At 34.5% G+C, this 10,666-nt stretch overlaps 2 protein-coding genes across 2 annotated transcripts; both read left to right on the forward strand.

Moving 5' to 3' along the window:
* The first annotated feature begins 217 nt into the window (after positions 1-217).
* LOC120133486 (protein gamma response 1-like) lies at positions 218-2,947 on the forward strand. Its single transcript, XM_039150062.1, has 3 exons — positions 218-307; positions 671-1,837; positions 2,123-2,947. The coding sequence occupies exons 2-3, from the start codon at positions 673-675 to the stop codon at positions 2,818-2,820; spliced, it is 1,863 nt and encodes a 620-aa protein (XP_039005993.1). The 5' UTR covers positions 218-307; positions 671-672; the 3' UTR covers positions 2,821-2,947.
* Positions 2,948-3,441: 494 nt separating this feature from the next.
* Positions 3,442-5,205, forward strand: LOC120133496 (GDSL esterase/lipase 7-like). Its single transcript, XM_039150072.1, is given in 6 exon segments — positions 3,442-3,618; positions 3,621-3,701; positions 3,794-3,915; positions 3,992-4,240; positions 4,609-4,861; positions 4,988-5,205. Coding segments are annotated over 6 exon segments (1,080 nt in total). The 5' UTR covers positions 3,442-3,458; the 3' UTR covers positions 5,203-5,205.
* Positions 5,206-10,666: the final 5,461 nt, after the last annotated feature.

Here is a 10,666-nt window from a genome sequence, read left to right on the forward strand (position 1 = left end):
ATTTTGAAGACTATATATGTTATTATACCTAGTTCACATTAAAGGTTAGTTTTTAATTTTAACGGCCAATGATATTTTAATTGAGTGACTAAATTTCAACTTTAATAAAAAAGTGACTTATTTGTTATCAAACACATAATTGAGTGACCTGAAGTGTATTCTACTCAAAAGAATTAAAAAGCCAAATCTTCCCCGCCACGCCACTGCAATCGCCAATCGCCATTCGCTCTCCCTTTCTCTGCTTCCAACCAGAAGGCAACTTATTCCTAGCTTGTTTCCTCCTTTCCTTGCTGGATTCAAGCACCAAGTAAGTGTTGTTATCATGCTTTTCATTTTCCCTAATTTCCTGCTCTTTTGCTGAGTTTCGTTACTGCTCTTCTCTGCGCGTTTAAGATTTTTTTTCGTTGCTAGTTTGTCTATAAAGAGGCTCCTGCTTGTTTAAAAAGTTTGAATTCATGTCCTTTTTCTGTAGGTTCTTTCACGCTTTAGAGATTCAATGGAAAAACTCTGAAAATTGAGATCAAACGAGGCTCTTTTTTCTTAGGTCTTTTACCAATCCAATTAAAATGGATATCCCATTTCCCAATGTTACTTTGCTAAATTCAGAATTAGCTGCCATGTTTTGTCTTCACATTTTAACTTGGTTGTTTTTGCAAAATGTTAATTCCAGGAATGGAACAATCTCCGAAATTAGGGCTTTCAATTGACACCATTGATGTCAAATATATCTCGGGGTTAAGCACCATACTAGTTGCTTCTATTCAGGACGCAAAGGACAAAATTTCTCAGATCGAGTACATCTTTTGCAGCCAACTGTACCCGAATTTCCAGACAAATGGCTTGGAGAAAATATATGCAGAGGCCAAGAAAGGTGCTGAAGATGCATGGAAGAAGAAGGAAAACGAGTTCAATCTCCGACTGGAGAAATTTGAACTCGAAAAGAAACAGGTTGTTGAAGAGAACAGTTTTTTAGTGCTTGAGAAGGAAAAGCTACAAAAGGAGCAGGAAGAGAAAATGGGACAACTTGTTGGGAAAATTGAGCAGCTAAAAGGGGAGCTTATGTGGAAGTCTAAGGAAACGGATGACAGAATGGAGTTGAATAACAATTTAGTGCAGCTAGTTCAAGCAAAAACCTCCGTGATAGCTAATAAGGATAAAGAACTAAAAGAGCATGAAGAGAAAACAAATGTACTTCTCAGTGATCTAAACAACCTGCGTAAAAAAGTTGAATTACTTGAGCAGGAGCTCAGAGAAAAGACTCAGGAAGTTGCTGATGGGAAGAAGTTGGCCGAAAATTTATTTAAAAAAGTCGAGTCCCAATCCTTTGATATTATGCATAATGAAGAGCAGCTGATCAATTGTAACAAGGAGAAGAAGCTACTTGAGGCCAACTTTCAGAAATTGAAAGTGAACTACGAAAAACTCCATGTGGCACTTGGGAAGAAAAAAGATGAAGTTGAGCAAGGAAGAAAAATGCAGCTCTTGGAGGAGCATGAAGAAACAAAAGAACTACTTCTGGCCAAACTAAAAGGCTTGGAACAGGAAGTCAATGAACTGCGGGCCGCCAAACTTAACAAAAGTGGTGATGATGCAGACCATGTGAACGAAGAAAGGGAATCATATGAATTACTAAAACAGATTGAATCAAAAGCTGCTGAGTTGATGGCTGAGAAGAAGAAAAAAAGGGATCTCCTTGATGCTTACAAAAGGCTAAAATCTCAGTACAACTATCTCTGCAGAAAGAGTGGCCTTACCACGGAGAATATGTCTTTTCCCAATAAACTGGAAGATGAAAGTGACTCAGCAAGGCATCATCACAGTCCCAAACCTTCTCTTGGTAAGTTTTTCTGCTTATGTTTAGTTTATATATATTGGCTTCTATTTAGAATGCTTACTGCTTCGAGTCATCCTAGTTTTTTGGATGATAATTGCTACATTTGCTCAAGGGTCTCTCAAGTTATTGAGGTCTCGTTTTAGCTGAGTTGATTATTTGAGACTGTCCAAAATACCCTATAGTTTGAGGCAGCTTGCTGCTGAAAATTACTGCCACTGCCCTATATCTGTTGTTTTCCTTTGGGTTGGTCATAGATTTCTAAACTACATATGTTGTCCTTCATCACAGATGCTGAAAACAGAAATTTGAATACTACAATGGTTGTCTTTGACACAAAAAGCTTGAAGGATGTAACTGGTGTAAATGGTGACTTAGGGGATGAGAACGGAGCCAAATCAGTTGAAGGCCCTAGTTCACGCTTACCCACTTCCAGTTTATCCAGTCGTAAATGCCCCTCTAGCGTGAAATCTAATCCTATGGTTGGTACAAAGCGACCAGGTTCCGGTTGGAGAGACACTAGGTCCCACCAGGGCCAAGCTAGGCACGATCCCCATGATGATTTTCTCGACACTCCCCTGGAGAATATCAGGGGAAACCTGGAGAAATCCATGAAGAAAGAAGCTTGTAATCCTCCAGTTCCCGAAGACATGAATGTTGATAGCTCAGATGATGAGACGCATGATGTTAGTGTTGACAAGAGGCTTCGGAAACAAGAGATACCACTTCAAATGGCTGACAAGGGAAGTTTCAAGTACGTGGAACCCGTAAGAAAGAAAGCAGAGAGGGAAAAGTTGAAAGGATTTGAATGCAATCAATGTAAGAAATTCTACGATGCTGTTATCGACAAGGGAGATCAAGGGAATGAAGATCCCAAAAAGAATTTCCGCTGTGAGCATCATGATGGTGTGTCTAGGCATCGATACAAGTATGTTCCACCTTTGACCCCTGAGGGATTTTGGAACATTGGGTTTGAATCTGAAATGTGATTGTACCTCAAGATTGACTATGCACTTTTCATTTAAATTGAATTATCAGCATTCAAGGCGTATATATTTCATCCTTTTTTAGTCTGTAACTGTTGGGAAACCCAAATGGAAAAGCTTGAAAGTTTAAAATGAATATTTATGTGTGTTTGAAACAAATCACAAATGCAAATAAAATAATTCATGATTCTGATGATTATAGTAAAAAAATAGATGAAATTAACAATTCAAATTAGTAATTAAATCTCACAACAAAATACAAAAAAAAAAATCATGTAATATTCATGAAATTATGTTTTCTGTTAAGACTTAAGAGCAGAGTTTCAAATCGCGGTTCGTGATTTTGCGGTAGTGCTGCCTTTCGATATACCTGCTACACCCGCAATAGCACCAATAGCGTCCGCTATGGCTGCAATCACGGTAAACTCGAAATGACCGAAAACCCGAATGCGACCGCTATTTGAAACCCTGCTTGAGAGTACTTTTCATTTCGGTTGTATCATATTATTGGCATACTTGATGCTGAAGTCACTAAAAGGCTCCTTAAAACAAAAACAAAAACAAAATAGGAAAGAGGGAAGAGAAATATTTTTGTTTAATTTCTCTTCTTCCATAGATAATATTGATTCTCATCCGAAAAGATGAGCATCAGTAACTTGATTTCGTCCAACATACTGTTATTCAGTTTCCATCCATTCTTGTTGTTAATTCACAGCAAACCTCTCGTACAGGCTCTCTACGTGTTCGGAGATTTGTTGCTCGACAGCGGCAACAACAGCCTCCTGCCAACCATAGCCAAGGCAATTTCCCGCCTTAGGGCCAGAATTTCGACCAACTCTTCACCGGCGGGTTCACTAATGGAAGAACTCTCCCTGACTTCATAGGTATGTTGGATGCATAAAGCTCATTTTCCAATCATTTACACTGTTGACTCTCACTCCATATACATTTTGTAATATTTTTGGTTAATTTGAAGCTGAATTTCTTGAGCTGCCATACCCTCCACCATATCTGGGTGTACATGGATCTATACCATTAACAGGCTTGAATTATGCATCGTCAGCTTGTGGAATTCTCCCTCAAACTGGAACTATATCTGTAAGTAAATAACATCATCTTTATGCATTACTCCAATTAAAATAAATTGTTTTATAGAACCCCCCTTGAATTGCAGGGGAAATGCTTGAGTTTTGGTGAACAAATTGATTTGTTTAAATGGACAATTGAATCAAAGCTGCCTATCCACTTTAAGAGCTCCGAGGAGCTTTATAAGCACATGGCGAACTCTATATTTATATTAACAATAGGCAGCAACGACTACATTCAAAACTATCTAGAACCAACATTATTTAACACAAGCAATGGATATGGTCCTCAAGCTTTTGCTCAGCTTCTTATATCAGTTCTCTCCAATCATTTTCAGGTACTCCTTTTGAACCAATTTTTTTAGGTATAACGATAAAATTAGCTCCCAACATTTGTACATATGTCACATCATCAATTAAACACATGTGAAAATGTCAGTTAGTAATATGTGTTGATCATTATTCAACTAACGGTTACATCCAAAAAATGACTATTTTGATCAAAAATTGAAATGATAGGACTAAAATGCTAAAAAGAGAATAGGAGATAAAATGACTATCTGTGCAAATGTTAGGGTAATTTTATCATTGTCTTTTTTTTTTAGTAGTATGAAATGATTACCAGGTAACATCTGTTCAATTCTGAACGGTTCCTTTTTATATTTCTATATATTTATCCATATTCATCATGATATTGGAATTGCAGAGACTATATAAATTAGGAGCAAGGATGATAATAATGCACGAAATCGGACCCCTTGGATGCATCCCACATTACACCAGGAAATATGAACTCATTGGAAAATGTCATGAAGAAACTAACCAGATTGTCTCACATTTTAATCATACGCTTCATGAATTGCTCAAGTCTTTAACATCCACCCTTCAAGGCTCCATATTTGTACTTGATCGAATCAATTCATTAAGTTATGATGTCATTACTAATCCTTCTAAATACGGTGAGTTTTTTTATTCAAGCATTACTCCAGTCCGAAAATGATTACTCTCGGACGATAAAGTGGATAGGATACCGATGAATATACTAATAAAAAATTACGGAGTTTTTTTTTATTGGAGTTTTGCAGGATATGGTGATGGTAGAAATCCATGTTGCACAACTTGGGGAAATGGGAGTGCTGCATGCATTCCATGGCTGATAGCATGCCCTAACCCGAATCAACATTTCTTCTGGGACGGTTACCATAATACAGAAACAGGGAATTCGGTGGCAGCATCCCTTTGTTTCAACAATGCTCAATTTTGTACTCCTTTTAGCATTAGGGACCTCATTCAAATGTGAAAGTCATGTTTAAGTCAAGGCTAAATTGCATATTTGGCCCCTGAATTTTATACATTTACTAAACTTGGTATCTAAAGTTAGAACTCTTTAATTACAAGTGCATTCGGCAAAACTACTTCTAAGAGAACTCTCCGTTGCTTTCTAAAGTAAGAAAAACCAGAAACAGAAGTGACCACTCGTGTAGTTTGCCCTTTTTATTTAAGATCTTAAAGTACATTTGCAACTCTAAGAAAAGCTACACAAGGCTTAGATCTTCATGGACCAAAGAAGAATTATCTTGATCTTCATTGGTCAAGATCTCAAACCTATTTTTAGAGATACTAAATTCAGTCCTTCCTTTATCCTCTCCTATGAGAATTTTCCCGGGGGGCATTTGGATGGGGAATGTGAGATTCTCCCGGGAATAGAATCCACATTCCCCCGTTTAGTTTGGCCGGGAATGTCATTCCCGGTAATGTTTTATTACCGATAGTGAATTTTTTGTGTATATTATCGGGAATATCATTACCTCCATTCCCTTAGGTATTGTAACATTACCGGCATTTTGGACTAAAATGCCCTTAAATTTTTATTTTTTTTTCAAAAATATAATTCTTATGTCATTGAATAATAAAAATTATACGAATGTTAAATTACAAATTTATCCTTAAATTATTTTAGATTTACAAAAAAAGTCTATAATTAAAATTTTATATGAAGTTCAGGGGTTAAAATAAAATTTTACCCTTTCATTAAACCTTTTTTATATTTTTAATTTTGTAAAAAAATTATATAAATATTATGAATTTAATTTTTTAAAGAAAATATATAAATATTTTACAACTTGTAATATTATACAAATATATAATAAAGACAATTTTGTCAAATATACATTCCAATAATCTTTTATTTCTTTAACCAAACACGGTAATCTTACATTCCTGCTAAACCAACCAAACACAAAATACAACATTCCCAGTAATCCTATTCCCTGGTAATCTTTTATTATCACTAGTAATTTTACCTTCCGTGAACCAAACACACCCTTATTATTTTGGGAAGAGGAACGTGAAGAGGGAAATTCCTTATTGTTTGACTCAACAAGAGCTCTAAACATTTCATCAATAACATCAGTAACATCTCTAAACAACACTAAATACCCATTAAATTTTGGATCATTATGAATTTAGGTATAATTTTAGAGATTAATTTATAAATCTTAATATTGTATAAGATATATGTTGTCAGGCGGATCTAGCCGGGTACGTCTCCAGTTGGATAGTGGGTTTGGGGATGAATTTGAAAATGTACTCATGTGGACAGATGTGGATTTAAAAAATTTTACCCATCATAAGTGGTGGGCGGGTAGTAGATTTAAAAATATTAGGTGGATATGAGAATGAGAGAGGGGTATCCGCACCCGACCCGCCATTTTGTCATCCTACTCTATACAAAATTTAGCATAATGTACAAAACTTGAGTTTCTATATAACTTAAAATACTTGTATAAACCAACTACTTTTTCTTCTTCCTATGCACGCCTTTATGGCCAACTAAAACAAAAAGGAGAAACACACGACAAACTGAACTTATAACTAAGGGACTTATGAACCTATATCAAGCCAGGGTTACAAAAAAAAAATCTCAATGCCTTGGTACATGATTGTTGATCGGAGGCTTGCGACGAGGCCTGTCGGAGCCTCTGTAATCCTTCTGCATCAAGTTTACTACATCTTTAGCTTCTTCCAGTAGCATTTTTTGTTCAACTTTGTTACCAGTGACAGCCTCTTCCTTCTAGGAGTTCCCAATTCACCAAAACCATTAGTTTTTGCACCCAACCTGTTCGCGCCACTCACCTGGTAATGGAACATAAAATAAATAATATTCATAGGTCATGGTAAAGAAATACTTGGTTTTGTTGTATGTGTGTTCAGGGATTTAAATAACGATCCGCTGCTATACTCGTAATGACCGCTATAGCATCTATTATATCTGTAATTACAATAAAAGTAATTGCAACCACAATTTAAATCTGTGTGTTTGAGAAAGAGAGAAAGAAAGACCTGGTTATTTGCTTGATCTTGTGACTGAGCAATGGACATAATGTCAGCGTCATTGTTCTCGCCTGCACTCAAAGGACAATATCTAGTATGAATAAACTACAGATTAAGTTTGATCAGATTTAATCATGGAAAAAAACATATGCAATCTAATCAAACGAAACCCTTTATTTTCATATAAACCAGAAGCACTTGAAAGTACCACAAAACTTATGTAAGCTAAATAGAATTTCCATTTTTTATAAACAACAAAACTTTTCCATTACATACAAGTTATGATATTCACTGCCTAAAACATCAGACAGAAGAGATCTAAAAGGGTGGTTGTTTTTGAATCAGTTATGCTTTGGAGGGTGACGTTTAGGCCCTCCATAATCAGCACTTAAAGCTACAAAACCAGGTGTTTCAACCTTTGGAAGATGACTGCTATTTTCATTCCAATATTTCACATTTAAAGCTCCCTTGCCTTCAAATTCACATTTTCCATCAGACCGGTTTGCACCTGAATTCTTTTGAAGCCACAACTTGCAGGTGTCTTGTAATTTTCCTTCCATGAAATTCCTGCAAAACCAAAACAAGTATTTGCATGAGCTTTCAAAACTTCAAATATATGAACAGTTTCTACTTGCAAATGTATCCAAAACCAACCTTTTGAAAAACAGTCACTTCACCAGCTATTTCGCCACCTGCGGAGACAATTGAAACAACAGATAATCTCATATTAGAGTAACTTGAAGGTTTTTTTTCAAGTAAATTAAATGTGAAAAATTAGTTTACTATGAGTACTATACCTTGATGAGCATGAACTGAGCATCTGTTAAGGGCATTCAAAACAAAGAAAAGAACCATTACCAAGCCTGCATAAAACCTTAAAATATGCAGCATTTTTTGTGATTCTTCCTTTCACTTGAGTATGTTTTCTTGATTGAAAGAGAGAAAATCTGGAAAAAAGAAAGGAATGGTTTTTATAGAGAGTTCAAAGTCCAAGTCAAAGCTAGGGTTCCAACACCTGCATAAATAAACTATTTATCTTGCAGAGCTTGGGAAACACGCTAATAAAAGAATTAACTGCAATCACAAAAAAGTTTGAATGTGGTTTTATGCATAGATTTTGCCAAGGCTAGGGACTCGAAATGTGATTAGAGATATCATAAATTATTCGAATTTAATTTAATTAAAATTCATTCAACATTAAATTAAAATAAACTACTTAATATATGAATCAAGCTTGAACTAAGTTCTAAAGCGGGCCTTTGTATTTGGATTGGAATTAAATGTTGATTTTGTCCCTCTTTGCCTTAGTGCATGCAACGAGGAAGCCTTTGATTTGCCGAATCATTTGAAGGACCACTTTGGCTTACAAAAGAAAGACGATGCTCAATTGATTCATGAGTGGCATGCTAGAACAAGTCAGAATTCTGTAGTGATGGAGAATTTTTCTGACATTTGTAATCAATTCTGATCAAAACTTCAAAGCTTTACACAGTCTTTCTAATATAAAATCAGTATTAAATTTGGCATTTTTCACTTTTTTTTAAACGAATTCGGATCCCTGCAGATTGAAGTATGGTAAAATGAGTGTGTCAGAATCTGACTTACAGATTCGGTCTTCTACATGATTGAATAGTTCATCCAGAGGAAGAATGGGATAAAAACAACTCCCTTCCATAGGATACCGACCCTATGGTATCTATACTTGGTTAGCCACATTTTCTTTAACAATTTTTTTTTATATAATCATTAATATTCCACATGTAGGTTAATATATGCTTAATTTAGATCGAATAACATATTATAGAAACTTGATATAATAATACATTTTTGATTTAATTCGTTTTATTTAAAACATTAAAATTATAAGGATGATTCTTTCAATTTAAATCTCTTTATTTAAAATATTATAATTCAAATAACACACTTTATTTAAAGATATTTAAAATATTTTTTCAAGGCATTTATATTTTCTATTTACATGATAAATTAATATATATATGTGTGTGTTAAAATTGTATTAAGATATTTGTGCTCAACTCATCTTGAGAATAAGGATGGGTACGGGTCGGGTTTTTGGTCCACCCGACCCGACCTGTAACATATCAAACTACGGGTTAGTGACTAAATTGTAAAACTTCAGGATGTGGTGATTAAAGTAGGATATTTGAATAGTTCAATGATTTATTCGGAAGTATTTCCTGAAATTTTTAGTAATTATCAAAGGAATTAAAGGGTAAAATGGTCATTTGACAGGAAAGATTTTTATTTCCTTATAATATAAGGAAACCACGTGTAAGGGATGGAAACAAAGCCAAAGTTATCTTCTTCTCCATTGTTCTTCCATACGAGAGAGCCACAACAAAGGTGAGTTTTCTATTTTGTTGATTATTTGTTGAATTAAAGGTTGAGTTTTGATCATTAGATGATAACTAAGCTTAAGGAAAGCTTAAGTTATCTTATAATCAAAAGATGACGAAGTTATAAGAGATTAAAGAAAATGAGTTTTTATATGAAATTATGGAAAAGAGTTGATAAGTTGAATTTGAAGTTAAATTTGACTTGTCATCAACCTAATTAAAGAATATGAAGTATTAGTATTTGATTTAGAACATATTGAAATTTGAGTATGATTTTTGAATTCTAAGAAGAGAAGTGGATTTTGAAGTTAATGATGTATCGAATGAGTATTAATGAGTTCAAGTATGAGTAAATGAGTTAAGTATATGTAAATGAATGAAATAAGAAGTGTTTGAGCAAAAATGAGGTGATTTTCGTGCTCAAAATATAATTTTTGGTCATAGGGTATCGATATCATATGAAGGGGTATCGATACCTCCTTTTGAACGAAAAATTACAGAATGTCAGTATGGTATCGATACCCTATAGGGGGTATCGATACCCCCATGAAGATGAAAATTTTCAGAATGTTATCAGGGTATCTATACTATAGGCAGGGTATCTATACCATAGACAAGGTATCTATACCTCAGTTAGGGATGTATCGATACGTACTTTATACAAGAAATGAAATTGGTCTTTCCTTTAGTGTAAGAATTGGAAGATTAAAATATACAATTAGATTATTGATATGTATAAATGTATTACTATGTAGATATAGAACGTAATTTCGTTCCGGAACAAACGAAGGAATAGGATCGAGTCAAAACAAGGAAGGCTAAGGTGAGTGCATTTTATGGTTAAAGTGTATAGAGATAAGACTTGTGATAAGTCTATCTATGATAGTTGCATTCATGATTTTATACTCATGTACATGCATACATGTATTATTGTTATAGTGATATCATGCATAATTTATTATGTTTTAATATGATATTATGTGAACGAATGCCATTACAAGAGAAACAATCCATGTATGTGGAATAATGGAAATGATTATATGTGTTTATATGAAAAGTGATGAAAGAGATATG

This window comes from Hibiscus syriacus, unplaced genomic scaffold, assembly GCF_006381635.1.
Source record: "Hibiscus syriacus cultivar Baekdansim isolate YM2019G1 unplaced genomic scaffold, ASM638163v2 tig00001732_pilon, whole genome shotgun sequence".
Lineage (NCBI taxonomy): Eukaryota > Viridiplantae > Streptophyta > Magnoliopsida > Malvales > Malvaceae > Hibiscus > Hibiscus syriacus.

What these genes read in the sequence shown, in the direction of transcription:
- LOC120133486 (XM_039150062.1), top strand. Translation starts at nt 673, where the DNA reads ATGGAACAATCTCCGAAATTAGGGCTTTCAATTGACACCATTGATGTC. An exon ending in CAGTCCCAAACCTTCTCTTG is followed by an intron (nt 1,838 to 2,122) that starts GTAAGTTTTTCT and finishes CCTTCATCACAG; the next exon opens with ATGCTGAAAACAGAAATTTG.